The following is a 22,056-nucleotide window of genomic DNA, read 5'->3' as shown; positions in this document are numbered from 1 at the left end:
TCTTATCTCTTCTGTCATAGATTAATTGACCATAAGTACATGGGTTTATTTCTGGACTATCCTGTTCCATCAGTCTGTGCGGTTTGTGTGTGTGTGTGTGAGAGAGAGAGAGAGAGACATTACATACTGTTTTAACTACTATAGCTTTGTAACATAGTCTTAAACCAGGGAGTAGAATTCCTCTAGTTATTTTCTTCTTTTTCATGATTGTTTGACTACTGATGGTCTTTTGTGTTTCTATACACATTTTAAAATTATTTGTTTTAGTTCTATAAAAAAATGCCATTGGTATTTTAATACGAATTGCATTGAGTCTGTAAATTGCCTTGAATAGTATGGTTATTTTAACATTAATTCTTCCAATCTGAGAACATAGTATATCTTTCCATCTATGTGTGTCATCTTCGACTTTTTTTTTTGGCTGTGCCACATGCATGTGGGATCCTACTTCCATAACAAGAGACTGAACCTGCACCCTCTGCAGTAAGGTGCAAAGTCTTAACCACTAGACTGCTAAGGAACGTCCTATCTTCAATTTCTTTAATCAGTGTCTTATAGTTTCCAAGTACAGGTCTTTTACATCCTTAACTAGGTTTATTCCTAGGCATTTTATTCTTTTTGATGCAATGGTAAATGGGCTTTTCCCTTAATTTCTCTTTCTGATATTTTGTTGTTAGTGTATAGAAACGCAACAGATTTCTGTATATTAATTTTGTATCCTGCAACTTCACCAACTTTGTTAATGAGTTCTAGCAGTTTTCTGGTGGCATGCTTACAATTTTTTTATGTATAGTATCAGTCATATATTAATTGATTTTTTAAAAACTTCATTTATTTGTTTTTGGCTGTAGTGGGTCTTTGTTGCTGCACAGGCTTTTCTCTAATTGTGGTGAGTGGGACTACTCTCTACTTGCCATGCTCGGGCTTCTCATTGCACTGGCTTCACTCGTTGCAGAACATGGGCACTAGGGCACGTGAGCTTCAGCAGTTTCAGTACATGGGCTCAGTAATTGCACCTCTTGGGCTCTAGAGCACAGGATCAATAGTTGTGGCACACAGGCTTAGTTGCTCTGTGGTACATGGGGTCTTCCCAGATCAGGAATGGAACCCACGTCTCCTGCATTGGCAGGTGGATTCTTTACCACTTACCAGCCAGGGAAGCTTTATTGATTTTTGACTGGTAACCTTGAATGTTGGAGAAGGCAATGGCACCCCACTCCAGTACTCTTGCCTGGAAAATCCTATGGATGGAGGAGCCTGGTGGGCTGCAGTCCATGGGGTCGCTAAGAGTTGGACTCGACTGAGCGACTTCCCTTTCACTTTTCGCTTTCATGCATTGGAGAAGGAAATGGCAACCCACTCCAGTGTTCTTGCCTGGAGAATCCCAGGGATGGGGGAGGCTGATGGGCTGCCGTCTATGGGGTCGCACAGAGTCGGACACGACTGAAGCGACTTAGCAGCAGCAGCAGCAACCTTGAATGTTAAACCAATGCTTGTGCTAAATCCTACTTGGTCTTGGTTACATTATATATACAGATTCTATCTGAGAAGTTTTTAAGAATTTTTTTCATTCACATTCATGAGGAATGCTGGTTATTGCTTTATTTTCTGTTTTTAATAATGTGGCTGTTTCTCTGTCACATCAAAGGGATCATGTCCTTTGATTAAACTGTAATATAAAAGCTATTAAATTGCTTATATAACTTGGGAAAATAATCTCAGGAACATATCTGAACAATAAAACCATAAAATCCATTTGATATGTTTCTTGAGAAAAAATGAGAAAGCTGGACAAGAAAGTTTACATTTTCTTGCCAAGTGAAGTTTTCTAAGTGTTGCATTTTTATTATTCTTCCAGACAGATTAAATATTCCAGAAGGGAGACAAAAAAGGGAAAATTCCTTATTTTTTTTTAAATAAACAAGATAAAGTTTTCTCTTGTTAGTGGGAAAAGAATGCAAGGGTAGGGGAATGGTGGAGGAAAAGAGATATATGAAGACTGGCTCACTTCATGAGGGTTCCAACTCCCCCTCACATTTTTAAATGGGGAAAGAGAAGAACATAAACTTCTATTGAGCCCATATGGGTTATGCACTTGGTAATGCTTTTATGTATATCTTATGGCTTTGGATGGGGAAGACTTTTTGGAGGACTGAAGACTCTTACAGCGTTGCCTCCAGTATATTCCAAATAGCTCATATGGTATGGGCAAAACGTTAAAGGTAAAATTATTTAATGTACTTGATCTCCTCTTTAAATAAAGGGGCATATTTTGAGACACTGACTAACTGATGTCCAAAGGAGGGTTGTTTGGACAATGAAGAGACCCAAATCCAGGTCATCTAAAGATGTGTTCATGCCTCCCCTGAAAAAGAGAAAATTAAATGAGGTGGGCGATTACATTCTTCAATAATCAGAGGGCTTCTCTTTTTAGAAAAGGATATAAACTTTTTAGTATACAGCTTCAGTTGGCCATATACTTCAGTATATGATCCTTCAGAAATAGGATCAAAGGTGGGAATTATAAAGAGTAGGATTTCAGCTCAACCACTGACCCAAGCTACCTTGGAGGTGGGATACGGGTGGTTTGTAATGATCTGCGTTCCAGATGGGTGATGATGGATGGATAGGCACCATCACTCTGGGACACCAGGGAGAAACAGAATTCCTGGGCTAAGGGGGAGAGGACGCTAACAGTCTGATAGACAAGGCCTGTTTCCACTTGAAGAACCTATGACTCAGCAATGTCTGCCTCCTCTCTTCACACAGGCGGGGTATGACTAGAAAATGGCGGCTATAGCGTGTGTGTATGTGTGTGTTTGAAGGCCATCGCCTCTCACAATCTTCCTGTACATGATAGAATCACAGGAGTTAGTAGTGAACTTGTGGGAATGACAGTCATTTGAATGTCAGACCTGGGGAACTGGTTCTAGTCTCCTTTGAGATCAGTGAGTGCTTTGAACCTGCCTGTCCTCTTGGGCTGGGAGGAGAGTCTCTGGCTGAAGGACTGCTTGCCACCTCAGGGATCACAGGACAAGCGGCACTGGCAAGCATCGAATGGTGGGCAATACCCAGGACTGTGCAGTTCACGTAACAGGATTTGGGTTCTGGCTTGGTCTCATTACTAGCCCTATGACTTCAAGTAAATTGTCTAACCTTTCTGGCACCTTAATTTTCCTTATCTGTAAAATAAAATGCTAAACCTACTTTAGGAGCTTGATGTCAGAATTAATTAGATAACAAATATAAAACACTCAGGAGAGCTCCTGACACACGGTATAAACACTTAGTAAGTGATTATAGTTGGTCCTGACCTTGTGTGTAGCATACTGGGCTAAGCAGGGGCTGCAGTCACTTTGGGCTGCAGTTATCTTGGTCATTTATTTGACTTCTATGCAAGAATGTAACTTCAAGAGAGCAGGAATATTGATGTTTTAGGCACTATTTCATTTCTAGAAGGTTCCCCCGCCCCTGGCTTTTCTCATGCTGCATAGCTTGCAGGATCTTAGTTCCCTGACCAGGGATCAAACCCATGCCCACTGAAGTGGCAGTGTAGAGTCTTAACCACTGGACTGCCAGGACCTCCCAGGGCCTGGCACATCTTAAAGGCTCAAAGCTGGAAAGGGCTGTGTCTCATTCCTCTCCAGGCCCAGAGAGTTCCTCTCTGTGTTGGCAGACAGCAGCCCAGAAACAGAGGTCAGGGTCTGGCCCAGACTTCCCCCGGCACAACTTTGAACTGTCCACCAGACCAAACTCAGGGGCTGACGAGGATCAGCTGATGGTTTGTCACCACCTTCCCATCTTATGGGTAAGGAAGCTGAGTCAAGGAGTTTAAATCACCAGCTCAGGGTGACATACAGTTAGCATGTCAGGGTTGAAACTGACAGGGTTGAATGTCAGGGTCCGCAGACTCTGAAGGCCCTGATCTTTCCACAAGGCCCCTGGTGTACAATTTCAGGTGTGCATACAAGAGTCATTATTATGATCTTTTCCTGGGAGAGAGAGAAATGCTCTTTTTGACTGGACGTATTAAGGTAAGCCTGGCGTCGACAATAAAGGTAGTTCCGCTGCTTCCAGGTGACCGGAGGGTGGGGTCAGCTGGGATAGGAAGGCGGGGTCACTTGGGAAGGGGGGTGGAGTCGGTTGGGACAGCTGAGCCCTACTCCCCTCCTACCCTGCTCCCTTCCCTCCCAACCACCTTGGCTGGCTGAAGCCAGGGAATCTCAAACCATGGCAGAAGCAACCTAGGTCAGAAGTTCACAACACTCTATGGCCGGCCATACCACCTTGAACGCGCCCGATCTCGTCTGATCTCGGAAGCTAAGCAGGGTCGGGCCTGGTTAGTACTTGGATGGGAGAAGTTCATAGCAAATGCAGATGCCAAGGTCCCACCCAGACCTGCTGACTATCAATCTGGGGGCGCCGGGAGGTGGGCGGGGGCAGGGTCAGCTTCCTGGGTGTCTCTTCCCCCGTTATTGAAGCTTGAGAACCAGCGCCTGGGCTCAGGCCCCTCCAAGCTGGGCCTCCACGCCCCTCCACCTGATCAGTCTGTCAGAAGCCCAGACAGTTTCTGCCTCATGCCATGTGATGCACCCACAGCCCCAGAACCAGAGAGAACCTAGGCCCCAGACCCAGGAGAGCTTGGGCTTCAGAACTTGAGGTGGGACCAGGCAGGGGGGCTGGCAAACCTGGTGTGTGGGGAAGGCCTGCTCATGACATCAGGGGGAGAACTTTTTATGTTTCATTTGCTGATCTCAAGAAATCTCTGGATTGACTAAGCCAGAGCACGGAAAACAGACACTGGCACATGCCGGGATCCCAGCAGATCAAGGGAGCAGGAGACAAAGGGAAGAATTTCCTGAGAGTCCCTGGGACTGCAAGGAGACCCAAACAGTCCCTCCTAAAGGAGATCAGTCCTGGGTGTTCAGTGGAAGGACTGATGCTGAAGCTGAAACTCCAATACTTTGGACCCCTGATGCGAAGAACTGACTCATTGGGAAAGACCCTGATGCTGGGAAAGATTGAAGGCGGGAGGAGAAGGGGACGACAGAGGATGAGATGGCTGGATGGTATCACTGACGTGATGGACATGAGTTTGAGTAAGCTCCGGGAGTTGGTGATGGACAGGGAAGCCTGGAGTGCTGTAGTCCATGGGGTCACAAAGAGTCAGACACGACTGAGCGACTGAACTGAACTGAAAGAAGGGAAGCGCAGGACAGGAGTTCGCGAGGAAGAGGGAGGCTGAGTGCTCTGCAGAGAAACCCTGCTGGGGTGTTGTGGGGGGAGAGTAGGAGGAGGCTCCCGGAGAGGACGGGGCATGTCTGAGATGTTTAGCTTGTTTGCTGAGCAATGTGTGAGGTAACTCCGCCCGAGCTCCCCCAGTCCTCCAGTAAATTCTATTCAACCCATGAGCATATGGTATAAGTGATTTTCGTTGTGGAAACCAAAGAAGGGTCAGGGGTTCAAGCGGAAGACCATGATGATTCAGGCTCCACTCAACAAGCAACCTGGGATCCTGGGTTCTGGGAGCAGCTGGGGAACACAGGGACCCTCCCCCAGGGGGGGTTCGCAGAGTCTGGGGGCTTTGAGCTTCTACAGGCCACCAACTGGAGGACTTGAGCAGATGTTCCCTAATCTTGGGGGGCAGGGAGGCCCTGGGCCAACCACTCTCAACCCACTGAAAAGTGAGAAGACAAAAGGAAAATGTGGTTTGGCTCCATAAACGCGATACTAATTACAGCCATTTGTGCAAACTGCTTTCCATTAGGGCTTAATTACTTACCATGCAGTATAATCACAATTACGCATTACATGACCTACATGTCAGATTTGCTGAGTTTTATTTGCCTCCACGTGGGCTGGTCTTCCTCATGTCCTGAGGAAGTCTGGTTGTTTTCTAGGCTATTAGTGTCTTTATTTATAACTTGAAAAAAAAAGAAGTATAGGCACAACACTCAACGTATGTGTAATTCTCTCCTCTAAGAGGCAGATTACCTCATGCGGCTCTAATGTCAGTATATTGTCCAGTACGTGGGCTTGGCCAAAAAAAGAGAATGTGAATTCTATTAACACTTTATATCTGTTTGCCCTTTTTCATTTAGGAGACCTATAAAGTGTCCCTCACCAGACCAATTAGATTCCTGCACTCTTCTAAAACAGAACTTGAATAATCATTCCCAGCCAACATTAATAGCTCACCCTAAATCCATGCTTCAAAGAAGATAAAAAAAATACAGAAACAACTCCTCAGGGTGAAACAGAGCAGGACGCTATGGTCTTTGCCCCCTCCCTCCACCACCCCATGTCCTCTGCCTGCCTTTTATCTGTAGAAAACTTTGGTCAATGAATAAGTTTAATCAGAGAAATGAGAAATACAGAAACAAAGGAAAACAGTCAAAGGAGACCAAATAATAATAATATAGTCATTAAGCATAGTCAAGGACCTTTAGTTCCTTCTCAAGGACTACAGATAATATTCTGAGCCATATCCTGTGAGCTGTCTTATAAATACTAACACACCAGGGTGAAGAAGTTAACTACATGATGATCAGATTGTACCCATGACATACTCTGTCACAATTCCAAGAACTGACCTCAAAGAAATGGGAACAAATGGACCCTGGAACTGAAGATTCAGTTCAGTTGAGTTCAGTTGCTCAGTCGTGTCCGACTCTTTGCGACCCCATGAATTGCAGCACGCCAGGCCTCCCTGTCTATCACCAACTCCCGGAGTTCACTCAGACTCATGTCCATCGAGTCGGTGATGCCATTCAGCCATCTCATCCTCTGTCGTCCCCTTTTCCTCCTGCCCCCAATTCCTCCCAGCATCAGAGTCTTTTCCAATGAGTCAACTCTTCCCATGAGGTGGCCAAAGTACTGGAGTTTCCGCTTTAGCATCATTCCTTCCAAAGAACACTCAGGGCTGATCTCCCCTAGAATGGACTGGTTGGATTTCCCTGCAGTCCAAGGGACTCTCAAGAGTCTTCTCCAACACCACAGTTCAAAAGCATCAATTCTTCGGTGCTCAGCTTTCTTCACAGTCCAACTCTCACATCCATACATGACTACTGGAAAAACCATAGCCTTGACTAGACGGACCTTTGTTGGCAAAGTAATGTCTCTGCTTTTGAATAGCTATCTAGGTTGGTCATAACTTTCCTTCCAAGGAGTAAGTGTCTTTTAATTTCATGGCTACAGTTACCATCTGCAGTGATTTTGGAGCCCCCCAAAATAAAGTCTGACACTGTTTCCACTGTTTCCCCATCTATTTCCCATGAAGTGATGGGACCAGATGCCATGATCTTAGTTTTCTGAATGTGACCTAAAACGACCACAATGATGCTTCCACCCATGACCAATCTGAAGCTGACTGTCAGAGCTGATTGTGCTGTTTCTGTATGCAGCCCCCTCCTTCCATCTATAAAAGCTCTTGCCCCACTGGTTGCCCCTGGAGGGGCTGGCCTTTGGACAGATGTTGCCAGCATTTGCCCCCCAACATTTGCCAGCATTTGAAATAAAGCAAACTTTCCTTTCCACCAGCCTGGCCTGTTTATTGGCCTTTGGGATGGTGAGCAGCCAGACTCCCTTTCAGTGACAAGGGCACAGTTCATAAAGACCACGGATGAGAAGGCTCTTCAGCAGATCCCCCCTAAAGAACAGCTTGGAAGTCAAGGATAGTAGCTCAAGAATCAAAGGAAGCTATTTCTGAGAAGGAGCCTCCAGCGATCTTCCAGACTCTTCCTGATGGCCTACTGTGTGCCTGGCTCTGGCCTTAGTGCTGTGAAGGCAGAGTGGGGGTAGGGCAACACAAAATACTTGGCTTAGCCAACCTTGTTTCTGTTCTTTAGGGAAATGATGACTTGGTTGGCTAGGGGTCACAGGTGAATTAAATGGGCCCAGATCAAAGAAGAGAGCGCAAGAAAGCCGAGGAGGACAGAACAGACACATCAGCAAAGCAATCTTACTTCTGCAGGTCTTCTCATCCGAGTTGAGGATGTAGCCTTGCTTGCACCTGCAGACATATGAGCCCGGTGTGTTGATGCAGAAGTGGGCGCAGTTATGTTCCAGGATGCTGCACATGTGGACCGCTGAAAGGGAAGAGGTGGAACGTTAGAGCAACAGTGATGCCTTCTCTAACTTCATCCTCTGGCAAACAGTCATCCAGAAGCTATACAGTGAAGGAGCAAGCATGACCCAGAGAAACAAGCTGCAGGCCCTGCCCTCAAGGGGGGTTTACAGCCTTTGGTGGACAAGACAGTTCTACATAAATGCCGTTGTCAGTAAGTTAAGAGATTGGGATTGGCATTTATACACTACCATGTGTAAAATAGATAGCTAGTGGGAACCTGCTAGAAAGCACAGGAAGCTCAGCTCTGTGCTCTGTGATGACCTTGATGGGTGAGTTGGGAGGGGGTTCAGAGAAAAGGCCAAAAGGGAGGGAATATATGTATACATATGGGGCTTCCCAGGCAGTACTAGCGGAAAAGCACCTGCCTGCCAGTGCAGGAGAGGTAAAAGATGCAGGTTCAATCCCTGGGTTTGGAAGATCCCCTGGAGGAGGGCACGGCAACCCACTCAGTATTCTTGCCTGGAGAATCCCATGGTCAGAGGAGCCCGGCAGACTACAGTCTATGGGGTTGTAAAGAGCAAAGAAGCGACTTTGCACTTCGTATGTGGCTGATTCACTTCTTTGTACAGCAGAAACTAGCACCACATTGTAAAGCAATTATACTCCAATAAAAAAAAAAATATGTATAGATAGAGGGCCATGGAGGGTCAAAGGGAAATGAAGTTAGGCTGAGTCATATGAAATTGTTGATATCCAACTAAAAATAGGGGCTTCCCAACTGGCTCAGGGGTAAAGAATCTGCCTGCCAACGCAGGAGATGAAAGTTCGATTCCTGAGTGGGGAAGATCCCCTAGAGAAGGAAATGGCAACCCACTCCAGTATTCTTGCCTGGAAAATCCCATGGACAGAGAAGCCTAGCGGGCTACAGTCTATGGAATTGCAAAAAAGTCGGACACAACTTAGCAACTAAAAAATACAACAACAACTAAAAACAGGTCAAAAGTGACCATAGGTCACTGTCATAAGGCAGAAATTTCACAGTTCAATTAATAATATCCAGTTAGTGAGCAGAGGGTTTACTGATACCAGAAGGGGGTTTGGCTAGTATATGGATTTTTCATAGGCAGAAATGGGCATGGAGGAAAAGTTATTAGTTAAATGAGGATGTAATAAAGATCATCAGAGTCTCAGGCTCATCAATCCCAAGAATAATGTAATTTTTAATAGGCAAAAGTATTATAAAAATTTTGGAGTAAAAAAATGCATTCATATGTTTCCATAATCTTTATGTCTCAATTTTAAAATATTTCCGCATTTAGTTTCTGAAGTACCTCAGCTTTCAGATTCATCAATTCTTGCATAAGTCTGTCCAGAGCTCACAAAAATTCTTATTGTTTTTTACACCTTAAATTTATTACTTGGCTTCATATAATTCAACCTGAACATATTTAAAATTAACAAGCATCAGTATAAACAGAGTACAAGTTATGCAAATGTTCTCATAAACAAAAAGGATGTCCATGCGTAGAAATTTATTTTTATAAAGCTAAAACAGAAGAGACTTTCAAAAGCTAAGAACAGTCTCCTTAACCCTGTGTTGGAAAACTCAGCTTCTGATGAAATCAATGGCATATCCTAAGTATATGTCCCTTTACTTCAAAGTAAGAAACATGGTGGGCAGTAAATGAAGGTAAAACTTTTTTATTTCATAAGAATACAATTTAGAATGATTGTGATTGTTCTGAGTTTACAATTGTCTGTGTTTTAATCCCTAAGATATAAATAACACTAAGTGCATGCTACAGAGAAGGCAATGGCACCCCACTCCAGTACTCTTGCCTGGAAAATCCCATGGACGGAGGAGCCTGGAGGGCTGCAGTCCATGTGGTCGCTAAGAGTCAGACACGACTGAGCGACTTCACTTTCGCTTTTCACTTTCATGCATTGGAGAAGGAAATGGCAACCCACTCCAGTGTTCTTGCCTGGAGACTCCCAGGGACGAGGGAGCCTGGTGGGCTGCCGTCTATGGGGTCGCACAGAGTCGGACATGACTGAAGCGACTTAGCAGCAGCAGCAGCATGCTAAGTCGCTTCAGTCTTGTCCAGCTCTTTGCGACCCTATGGACTGTAGCCCGCCAGGCTCCTCTGTCCATGGGATTTTTCAGGTAAAAATACTGGAGTGGGGAGCCATGCCCTCCTCCAGGGGATCTCCCCAACCCAGAGACTGAATGGTGTCTCCTGTCTCCTGCATTGGCAAGTGGGTTCTTTACCACTGGTGCCACCTGGTAAGCCCATAAATAACATTAGGAAAGCTTCTAGATTAAAATCAGTCATTTTTACTTCAGTGTGAAAGAAATATCTGGGGATTTTTCTTTTTTTTTATTTATTTTGGCTGTGCCGGGTCTTAGTTGTGGCACATGGGATCTCGCATGGCATGTGAACTCTTAGCTGTGCATGTGGGATCTGGTTTCCTGACCAGGATGGAACCCAGGCCCCCTGCATTGGGAGCCCGATGCTCATGCACTGGACCACCCCAGAAGTCCTGAAATATCTGTTTTTGTGACCATGAGCAATTTTCTTAACTTTTTTAGTATTAAATGGGAATAAAAATAGTACTAACTTCATAAGGACCTTGTAAGGGTTAAAGAAATTAAGATGGTAAAGTGCTTAGAACACTGCCCAGTGGAATGTTTGATGTGCATTAACTGTATGTAGCAAAGGAGAAGTGTGGCTGACTTTTATTTCACATGCTTGGGTTCATCCTATATATATTCGTCTTCAACTTGGCTTTTCACTCAACATTAATAACAGATTCTATCTCTACTGACATATGCTCTCTTTCATGGAATCTAAGATCCGTCCAGTTTCTGGAGATGTTCAGATGTGAAGACACAGACAGTTGGTCCTAATTATTCACGGATTCCATATTTGCAAATTTGCCTACTTGCAAGAATTTATTTGTAACCCTAAAATCAGTATTCACAGTGTTTTCATCATCATTTAAGGACACGTGCAGAGCGATGAAAAATGTAAGTTGCCTGATGCACTCGCTCCCACCTGTAGCTGCACAGGCGATGCCCTGCCCTCTTGTTTCTGCTCTCAGGCTGGGAACAAGTGTCCTTTTCAAGGTCTGTTAGGTGCCACACCTTTTGTGTTTCTGTGCTTTCTGTTGGTGATTTTGCTGTTTAGGATGACCCAAGCATAGTGCTGAAGTGCTGGTGTTTGCTGAAGTGAAGTGTGTCTGGTGTTCCAAAGTTCGAGAAGGCTGTGAGGTGCTTTTCAGAGAAAATGTGTGTTTAATAAACTTCATCCAGGCAGAGTGATAGTGTTGTTGGCTGTGAGTTCAATGTTAATGAATCCACAATATATAAATAAGTGAAAGTCACTCAGTGGTGTCCGACTCTTTGTGACCCCATGGGCTATACACTCCATGGAATTCTCCAGGCCAGAGTACTGGAGTGGGTAGCCTTTCCCTTCTCCAGGGGATCTTCCCAACCCAGGGATTGAACCCAGGTCTCCCGCATTGCAGGCAGATTCTTTACCAGGTAAGCCACAAGGGAAGTCCTTATGGTGTCTTTAAACAGAAACATACATAAAACAAGACAATGTATTGATCAGTCGACAACAATGCTGGACCAGAGGCTCAGAGGAACCTAATCCTGTATTTCCTCTAGGAGCAGCGGTTCATAATTAGTAATTCAGTATTCACCAGGCTTTACAGAACATCATTACCAAGAATACTGAGAATCAACTGTACACCTTAGATTTGATCAAGTACATTGCTGGTAGGTCACCTTCAGTCACGTCCGACTCTTTGCGACCCCATGGACTGTAGCCCTCCAGGCTCCTCTGTCCATGGGATTTCCCAGGCAGGAATACTGGCGTGGGGTGCCATTTCCTTCTCCAGGGGATCTTCCCGACCCAGGGATCGAACCTGCGTCTCCTGCACTGGCAGGCAGGTTCTTTACCTCTAGTGCCACCTGGGAAGCAGGTGATCAAGTACATTAGGTCTGGTTTATTCCTTTTAATTGCTTTATCCATTGGTCATATGACTATGCCTCATTTTATTTAGCCATTTCCCCAACCAGTCCACATTTTCACTTTCCCAATGGTGTGATAAGCATTCTCAAACACATCACCTTGAGCACATGTGCAACTGTTTCTCTAGAACTGGGTCCTGCTTTAAACAGATATCACCTAATTGCCTTGTAAGGTAGCCCATACCAGCAATGCATGACAGTAATGATTCCCACTTCCTCCAAACTTTAGCTCTCAGGATTATCAAACATGAAGTTTTGACAGGGAAAAATCATTATCCTGTTTTTAATTTGCATTTACTTTGCACCCTGGAAAGCTTTCTTCTTTTCCAGGCTGCTGGCGTCAAATTACCCACGGACACAGAGGTGGTTCTTGTGCAACTCTCAGCGTGTCATGATTCTCCTCTGTAATGAAGGAAATCTGAAGTCTAGGCAACCAGCAACACAGCCGCTGTCCACTGGTGCGAGGCCCAGGTGATGAGCCTGCTGCCTGACTTCTCACGGAGACCCTGACAGGATTATTTAGACGGGAGACACGAGGCAGAGAAAATAACCTCTCAGCTACAGACAGCATAGTGGACGACTTCTGCGAACAGACGAAAGCTAAGCTTCACCAGGACCTTGCATGAATTCCTTAATTTCCCTGAGCTCTACTTTCTTCACTTGTCAAATAAGGAAATTAAAAGAACTACTGCATAAGGTTTGGAGTGACAGCTTGTTACTCAGGCTTGTTTTGGCTATGTACTATAAAAGAAATTGGAACCAGGAATTCGGTGTAATGGAAAGAGCACTGGATTAGAAGCCAGAAGACCTCTGCTCCAGTTTCCCTCTGCCTAGAACAAGTGAGGGACGTTCAGGTAAGTTGGGGAGCTCTCTCTGACTTATTTCTTCACCTGTAGAATAAAGGCATGTCTGGTGTCTAGGGGCCTTCAGTACAGACATTTGTATTTTTTAGAAGCTGTCCTTCCTTCTCATTCTAAATGTGTGATGACAGGGGCAGCTATGTGTTGGTGTGAGGCAGTCCCACTCCTGGCCACTGTTGAGTGTACAGGGTTTGAGAATTGGAGTCTTTTCTTGGCATTTAGGCACAAGAATTGAGGAAACGGGGGCTTATACAAAGGGCAACATATCTGAGGGCTGACAGGGTACATGCTGTCTGCCCAGGGAACCAAATAAATCCAAGGGGAAGCAGAGAGTGGCGATGGAAGCAAAGCTGGACTGTCATCACTACCCTTCTTGTTTCCAGTGAGTAATATAACGCAATCCCCTCTCTTCTAAAGCTAGCTCAAGCTGAATGTCTATTACTTTCAACCAAAAGAATCCCAAATGTTTTTACTAAGGTCGTATAAAAATTCTCCATCTCTGAAATTCTATAGGTATGTGAATATAGGCAGGAATGAATGATCCTAAGAGCATCTGACCCTAGTGCCTTCCTCTCCCAGGGGACGAGCCTTTGTGACGTGACCGGAGAGAGGGGGATTGTCCTGCCTCCTACAGTGGCCTACGGGGGTCTTACACCTCGAAGGCCTTGTAGGTTGAAGCTGGAACAAGGCTTTGAGTTCAGCAGAAAGAATCACTAATACGCAGACTAAGTCATTGGCAGGATTGGATTTTGGATTTTTTTAACTAGTAAGTCTGAACATTCATAAATGTTTATTAATGGATGTGTGATTGACCAAAGGAATGATCAAAGCAGGGGTGGGCTGACTGGGGGTCTTGAACTATTACTGGGTATGGAAAGTCAAGGTATGTAGAAGTCGATCCGGCCTCCCACTGAAGGAGAGCTTTGAAGGGCTGCAGTAAGTGTGAGCTTTATCCAGGCGGGTTGATGAGAGATGTGTCTTAGGAACACTGTCGAGTGACTGAGTATTCAGTTGTGTCTGACTCTTTGTGATCCCGTGGACTGTAGCCCACCAGGCTCCTCTGTCCATGGAATTTTGCAGGCAAGACTACTGGAGTGAGTTGCCATTTCCTACTCCGAGGGATCTTGCCGCCCCAGGGATCAAAACTGAATCTGGCATCTCCCGCACTGGCAGGCAGATTCTTTACCAATGTGCCACCAGAGAAGCCCAGGAACACTATTAGGGCCTTCAACCCTGCCTGGGTAAGGTGGGGCTCTTAGGGTAGGAACGACCAACCTCCAGGCTTTAAATACCTGGCTAAGCTGATAAAGCCGAGGCCAAGAGGTTAATTAAAAACAGCCCTGGGAATTCCCTGGTGGCCCAGGGGTTGGGACTCTGTGCTATCACTGCTGAGGGCTTGGCTGCAATCCTGGGTCGGGGAACTAAGATCTTGCGAGTAGCTTGGTGCAGCCAAAAGCAAAAAAGAAAAGAAAACAGACAGCCCTACCCAGGTTACGATTTGTCAGAAGGCTCAGGATAGACATGCATTTTTCAGCCTCTAAATTCAGTGTCCTCTCTCACTGGGTGGCAAAAACGTTGGGCCTCAGCACGGGTAGGTTTTGGTCACTTTGCAGACAGGGCCTCATTCACAGGGCACCAGGCCTCTAAGTTTCTCTTGGCAGTCTGAGAATGCAACCTCAGGAGGCCCCCGCTGCCCCTGCCCTCAGCTGTGGCTGGTATAGGGATTCACTGCCAGTGGGTACAAAGCCACCGCTGTGCCCAAGTTCATGTCCACACCAGTGAGCACCAGAGCCAGGACTCCCAGTCAAGGTCAGACCTTCTAATTGTACAATAAAAGTGTCTGCTTTCATCATACCTGGAGACACCTTGTCTCTCCCAATCCACAGATCCAGCCGCGCTTTTCACTTCCGCCCAAAGCACACCAGCCTTAGCCCATCTTCCCTCTGAAGTCTCTTCTCCACGTCTATTTTGACCTCTGTGTCCCTGCCGAGCCTGTCGTTTAGCACTTCTCAAGTTGTGGGTTGTGTCTCCTTCAGATCAGATCAGATCAGATCAGTTGCTCAGTCGTGTCCGACTCTTTGCGATCCCATGAATTGCAGCACGCCAGGCCTCCCTGTCCATCACCAACTCCCAGAGTTCACTGAGACTCACGTCCATCGAGTCAGTGATGCCATCCAGCCATTTCATCCTCTGTTGTCCCCTTCTCCTCTTGCCCCCAATCCCTCCCAACATTAGAGTCTTTTCCAATGAGTCAACTCTTCCCATGAGGTGGCCAAAGTACTGGAGTTTCAGCTTTAGCATCAGTCCTTCCAAAGAAATCCCAGGGCTGATCTCCTTCAGAATGGACTGGTTGGATCTCCTTGCAGTCCAAGGGACTCTCAAGAGTCTTCTCCAACACTACAGTTCAAAAGCATCAATTTTTTGGTGCTCAGCCTTCTTCACAGTCCAACTCTCACATCCATACATGACCACAGGAAAAACCATAGCCTTGACTAGACGAACCTTTGTTGGCAAAGTAATGTCTCTGCTTTTGAATATGCTATCTAGGTTGGTCATAACTTTCCTTCCAAGGAGTAAGTGTCTTTTAATTTCATGGCTGCAGTCACCATCTGCAGTGATTTTGGAGCCCAGAAAAATAAAGTCTGACACTGTTTCCACTGTTTCCCCATCAATTTTCCATGAAGTGATGGGACCAGATGCCATGATCTTCGTTTTCTGAATGTTGAGCTTTAAGCCAACTTTTTCACTCTCCTCTTTCACTTTCATCAAGAGGCTTTTTAGTTCCTCTTCACTTTCTGCCATAAGGGTGGTGTCATCTGCATATCTGAGGTGATTGATATTTCTCCCGGCAATCTTGATTCCAGCTTGTGCTTCTTCCAGCCCAGAGTTTCTCATGATGTACTCTGCATATAAGTTAAATAAACAGGGTGACAATATACAGCCTTGACGAACTCCTTTTCCTACTTGGAACCAGTCTGTTGTTCCATGTCCAGTTCTGTTACTTCCTGACCTGCATACAAATTTCTCAAGAGGCAGGTCAGGTGGTCTGGTATTCCCATCTCTTTCAGAATTTTCCACAGTTTATTGTGATCCACACAGTCAAAGGCTTTGGCATAGTCAATAAAGCAGAAATAGATGCTTTTCTGGAACTCTCTTGCTTTTTCCATGATCCAGCGGATGTTGGCAATTTGATCTCTGGTTCCTCTGCCTTTTCTACAACCAGCTTGAACATCAGGAAGTTCACAGTTCAGATATTGCTGAAGCCTGGCTTGGAGAATTTTGAGCATTACTTTACTAGCGTGTGAGATGAGTGCAATTGTGCGGTAGTTTGAGCATTCTTTGGCATTGCCTTTCTTTGGGATTGGAATGAAAACTGACCTTTTCCAGTCCTGTGGCGGCTGCGATGGGCGCGCTAAAGCGCAGCTGAGAGGAGCCACCCCACGTCCGAGGTCAGGGGCAGAAGCTGGGAGGACCCCATGCCCGAAGGGCGGCAGCCAAGAGGAATTACCCCACGTCGGAGGTCAGGGGCAGTGGCAGAGAGTACCAGACTGCGACGGCGCAGGAACAGCCGAGAAGAGCTACCCCGCGTCTGAGGTCAGTGGGGGCTGCCAAGAGGAGATACCCAGCATCCGAGGTCAGGGACGGCAACGAGAGGAGTTACCCTGCGTCCGAGGCCAAGGGCAGCGGCCGGGAGGAGATACCCCACGTCCGAGGAGATACCCCACGTCCAAGGAGCTGTGGCTGCGAAGGCGCAGGAGGGCCTAGAGGAGGCCCTCCCACGTTGAAGGTCAGGAAGGGCGGCGGTGAGGAGATACCCCTCGTCCAAGGTAAGGAGCAATGGCTGCGCTTTGCTGGAGCAGCCGTGAAGAGATACCCCACGCCCAAGGTAAGAGAAACCCAAGTAAGATGGTAGGTGTTGCAAGAGAGCATCAGAGGGCAAACACACTGAAACCATACTCACAGAAAACTAGTCAATCTAATCACACTAGGACCACAGCCTTGTCTAACTCAATGAAACTAAGCCATGCCCGTGGGGCAACCCAAGATGGGCGGGTCATGGTGGAGAGGTCTGACAGAATGTGGTCCACTGGAGAAGGGAATGGCAAACCACTTCAGTATTCTTGCCTTGAGAACCCCATGAACAGTATGAACAGTATGTGTCTCCTTAGACGTCATGAAATTAACAGACTCTGGACTCGTTTTTTTGTTGTTGTTGTTGTTTTTGTTTTTAAATGAAAGAGAAAAAAACCATTAAAAATATCATTCTTTTCCTTGCAATCACCCTTCCTACACATTCTATCCAATAAACTGCCATTCACCTTTCACATCCATGTAGCACATCGTGGTTAAGATGTAGGTTCTGAGCCAGGATGCCTGTGTTCACACCTCAACTCTACCATTGAATGCTGTGTGACCTTGGTCAAGTTACTGAATGTCTCTGGGTCTCTGTTTCTGCTGTAAAATGAGAACTATGGGAGCATCCACTTCACAGGTTTGTTGTGAGAATAAAAGCTATCGTCATTATGATCTCCTCTTTAAAGTTCTCTTGGACTCCCTAGGCAGAACCAGACATTCTGTGCTCAGAGGTCCCCCAGTGCCAGGTGACTTCCCAGGGTCTCTGAAGTGTACACTTCATACAGCAAATGTCCTGTTTATCTGCGATAAGAGCATTTTCCCACCATCCTGAAACCCTCGGGCCTGGCAGGTGGAGGGTAAGTGCTCTGGAACCAGAGAGACTCCAACTCTGCCACTTGAAACTGCTTATCCTTTCTAAGCCTCAGTTTCTACTTCTGTAAAATGGGGTAATAGTAGTACCTGCTTCACAGGGCTGTTATAAGTATTCAGTCAAATAACGTATGGAAAGTACCTAGCCTAGGACAAAATTAGCTGTAATTATACTATCAGAGTGTAGCTCAGTAAATGTTTAAGGAACAAACAAGATTTCCAAAACCCCAGAGAACTGCCATCTGAAACACAGAAGACACTCATCGCTGTTGTCTGAGGACTGGAGGGCAGGTCAAAGCCAAGGCCATCTGCCTACCCTGCTGGTCCTCTGTGTGTTTGACTGTAATCACACACACCACGGTGCACATGGAACAGGACTCTACAGCTTATAATGCCATCTGTTCATGCATCTATGCTCTGCAGGTAAAATCCCCATTTTACAGATGTGCTCAGCATCTGCACAGTTGGCAGGGGGGGTCATTGAGACAGCCCCCCCCCCACAAAGGCTTCCCATCCAACTCCAAGGTGAATGTCAACCTCAGAGCTGGTGGACCTAGCGTGGCTGGACTGTGCAGATGCTGCTCACAGAAAACCATTTACCTTAAAAGAGGAATGTCTACCTCCCAATGCGAAGAGAGGTGAAACAAGCAAGAGGTTTGGAAGCAGAACGCCCACCGCCCCCCATCTCTTGGCTGCTTGTTCTTGGGGAATCCACTTAACAAGTTTACAGTCCTATAAAAGAGAGGGATAGTACCGTGCCACCTCCCCAGATTCTTGTGAGGATCAAGTGTGAAAACACAAGAGAAAGAGCTTTGTAAATGTTAGTTATTGTGATCTTTACTGCACAGTTGACAAAGAGGCCCAGGGGCCCCCTTAACCTTTCAAGACAGTTGACAGGTCTGCTCAGTGGAGCTCTGCGATGCAGAGATTCAGGAGCTGGCCTTCTGCAGGGTGGGAAGAGGGATTCAGTTGCTGGGCCCTGGTGAATGAATGAATGGCATAATACTGATGTTCTCTTAGAGCTCTTACAGAAATGAGGTGGATAGCCAAACTGTCTTTTAGTTTTGCTGCCTGGTCAAAAAGCAGAGAGAAGGCTCTTCTACGAGCAAGTTCACAACCTCACCCTCGTCATATTACCTTTCCCTTCGCAGCTCAACTCAGGGCGCTTAGAGAAGAGCTCCTCCATTAACATTTATCCAAGACAAATGAATAAACCTGTCAAAGCTGTTACAGGACCAATTTCTTTCTTTCTTTTTTTAATATTTCCAGGAAAGGGGGAGCATAAATTCTGCAGAAGTCATTTAAAGTCATAAACCTTAAAAATGTTTGCAGTGCATTCTATTGGGTGAAGTTTTCCAGGTGACTCAGGCCACGGCACGCCGTAGCGGCCCAGACCCTCTGCGGCGCCAGGGAAATGGCACTTCTGAATATTTTCCAAGTGACATTGCAGAGCGAAAGGTTCTTTTTCCTTCATGGCATTGATTTTTCAAGTAAACCTTTTGATTTTGGAGTAAAAAATCAATGGGCTCTCTGCTTTTTGAAGTCAGTTTTCAGTAGAGAACTTTAAAGACACATCAAAAGCACACTGTTCTTCCTTCCTGAGGCTTTGATGGGGTGGGGCAGGGGAGAGGTGATAGAGGGACTTTTTCACATTCTGAGAAGTAGTCCAAAGGTTCCCGCTCCTGGGGAGTCAGAGATGAGTCTGGCCAATAAGGTCAATCTCCACTCAGACTCCAGGGAAATACTAGTCATCTCAGAATAGACTTGCTCTTGTTTTCCCATCAAAGAAGCAAGGCAGTTGGAGGGGACAGAGGCCACTGGGGGTGGCCAGGCAGGACTGAACACTGTTTTACCAGGTCAGGAGGCTTGTCCCATTTCCAGGGACCAGCGTAGAGCCTGCATTGCCACTCCGGGCCCCTGCCCTTCTGGAGGAAGAAAGGACGAGAAGACAGTGGCAGAAGCTGGAGACCGAGAAGAGGACAAGCTGACCTTCTGGGAAAGCTGAAACAGGAGCTCGGCTTGGATGGCTCCTGGGAGGAGTCTGGCAAGAAAGGGAGAGTAGGGTTGGAAAGCAAGAAGGGGGAGAAGACCTCTAATGCAGAATAAGGCAGCTCAAGGACTTGGGGAGCCATGACCTTGCAGAAGTTGGGAGGCACCTGCATCCTATCAAGTGAGGGGGCACCAGGGGCACATCTTGCCCCCCACCCCCATACACTACTAGGCTTCTCTCTGGGTTGAGAAAACATCCAGAGCTAGCACCACTGTAGAGCAAAAATGCCTGGTATTCCACGCCGTCCAAGGAGAAGTTAAATTTTTCCCATTTTCATGCTTACTCCAACTCATGAATTCCAACCTAGGTAATGCCAGGCCAATCCAAGGTGCTGGAGGAAAACGTCCCCTCCCTACTCTGACTCATTAAGCAGCTTGAGTATAAATGTCCTTTCCCCAGGGAAATCTCCCTGAGCCCCTGGCCTAGGTCAGGTCCTGCCCTGAATTCTTCCCCCATTACACTTACAACTACAGTTAATTACTTATTTGTAAATTGCATCCTTAATGAGCATCCTTGGCCAGAGTGTGAGCCCCAAGAGAACACTGTGTCTTATCTCGACCTTTGCTAAAGACCCCTTGCCAGCACAGTACTTGGGACCAGTTAGCACAGAATGAACCCAGGAAGGTGAATGACCTCATCCCAACGATGCCCCGAGAAGAGCCACAGAGGAGCAGGACTTACTGCACAACTTCTTCTGGAACACTGAGGTCAGCGTCTCAATCTGGCTGAAGTTGGCCACCAGGAAGACGTGGTCCTCGTGGGGCTCGCTCCCAATGGCCTTCAGCGTGTTGAAGTCCACCTGGCCCACACCGATGGCAAAGATCAGGATGCCTGTGTCCCGGGCTTTTGCGGCCACCTCGGCCACCGAGTCCTGGGGCCTCCCATCAGTCACGATCATTATGACCCGAGGCACATTCTCCCTCAGGGGCCGGGCCCCCTCTGCTTCCGAGAAGGCGATGTTCAGGGCGTACTGGATGGCCAGCCCCGTCATGGTGCCCGTGGACAGATGCCGCATCCTCTTGACGGCACGCTCCACCTCGGACTTCCTCTTGAAGGTCTTGAGGGAGAACTCGTTCTTGACCGTGCTGCCATACTGGAGCAGACCCACACGGGTGACGTCAGGGCCAATGTCCAAGAACTGCAAGATGTCCACAATGAACTCCTTGACCTTTGCGTAGTCGTGGGTGTTGACGCTGCGTGAGCTGTCGATGATAAAGACCACGTCCGCTCGCTTGTTCTCACAGGCGCTCCCTGGGGAAAAGGGGGAGGGCAAACATATCATAAGAGCATTGAGCATAAATATCCGACTATATATAAGTTATCAAGGAAGATCAAACCGGTCCATCCTAAAGGAAATCAGTCCTGAATATTCATTGGAAGGACTGATGCTGAAGTTGAAGCTCCAGTACTTTGGCCACCTGATGCAAAGAGCCAACTCATTAGAAAAGACCCTGATGCTGGGAAGATTGAAGGCAGGAGAAGAAGGCAATGACAAAGGATAAGATGGTTGGATGGCATCACTGACCCAATGGACATGAGTTTGAGCAAGCTCTGGGAGATGGTGAAGGACAGGGAAGCCTGGCGTGCTGCAGTCCACGTGGCCTGCAAAGAGCTGGACACGACCGAGTGACTGAACAACAACAACAATAAATTATCAACAGATAGTCAACAAAGACCTCCTGTATACCACAGGGAACTATTTTCAATATTTTGTAATATAAGGAAAGAGAATCTGGAGAAGTTATATATATCTGCATAACTGAATTGCTGAGCTATATACCTGAAATTAACATATCACAAGTCAAATATACTGCAATTAAAAATAAATAAAATAAGATTGTTAAGGACCCAATGCAGGTTGGAAATCCTAGGGCCAGGGGTCACCTTTCAAATCATCATTTTCTTCACTCAGGAAGGTTGTAAGGATGTATATGTGTTTGACCGGGTGATCATGAATATTGGCAGCAAACAAGATCCTATTTCTTTTTACAAAAGAAGTGAACTTCAGCTTCTAGAAAGTTATCAATGTAGTTTTTAGGTGGGCAAACATTTGAGCAGCATCAAAATTACTTTGTTATTTACTGCACAGCACATTAGCTTGGCGGGATACTGCAGGAAGTACAGAAGATGCTTAGGGCGGGGACCAAAGTCAAGGAGTTTACAGTCTACCTGGGGAGACTTAACTAATGGAAAAAGGAAAGAATAACTAGTATGACAGTGTGTGGTGCAGATGCTAGGTGTTCAGAGAACAGGGATATTAGTGGGCTGGGGTCAAAGAGATGGGACACAAGCTGGCTTTACAGATGTATAGTGT

At 46.3% G+C, this 22,056-nt stretch overlaps 1 protein-coding gene across 3 annotated transcripts in view; it reads right to left on the bottom strand.

Moving 5' to 3' along the window:
• The window catches only part of MATN2 (matrilin 2), a 173,147-nt gene that overhangs the window by 98,069 nt on the left and 53,022 nt on the right, over positions 1 to 22,056 (bottom strand). For all 3 annotated transcript variants that reach the window (XM_070383017.1, XM_070383018.1, XM_070383016.1), the window contains exons 3-4: positions 20,424 to 20,993; positions 7,965 to 8,087 (exon numbers count right to left, since the gene is read on the bottom strand). In XM_070383017.1, coding sequence (XP_070239118.1) covers positions 7,965 to 8,087; positions 20,424 to 20,993 — 693 coding nt within the window. The remainder of the gene's footprint in view (positions 1 to 7,964; positions 8,088 to 20,423; positions 20,994 to 22,056) is intronic.

The sequence above is a fragment of the Bos mutus genome, chromosome 14 (genome assembly GCF_027580195.1).
Source record: "Bos mutus isolate GX-2022 chromosome 14, NWIPB_WYAK_1.1, whole genome shotgun sequence".
NCBI classification, from domain to species: Eukaryota; Metazoa; Chordata; class Mammalia; order Artiodactyla; family Bovidae; genus Bos; species Bos mutus.
This window is presented reverse-complemented; position numbering and strand designations above follow the sequence as displayed.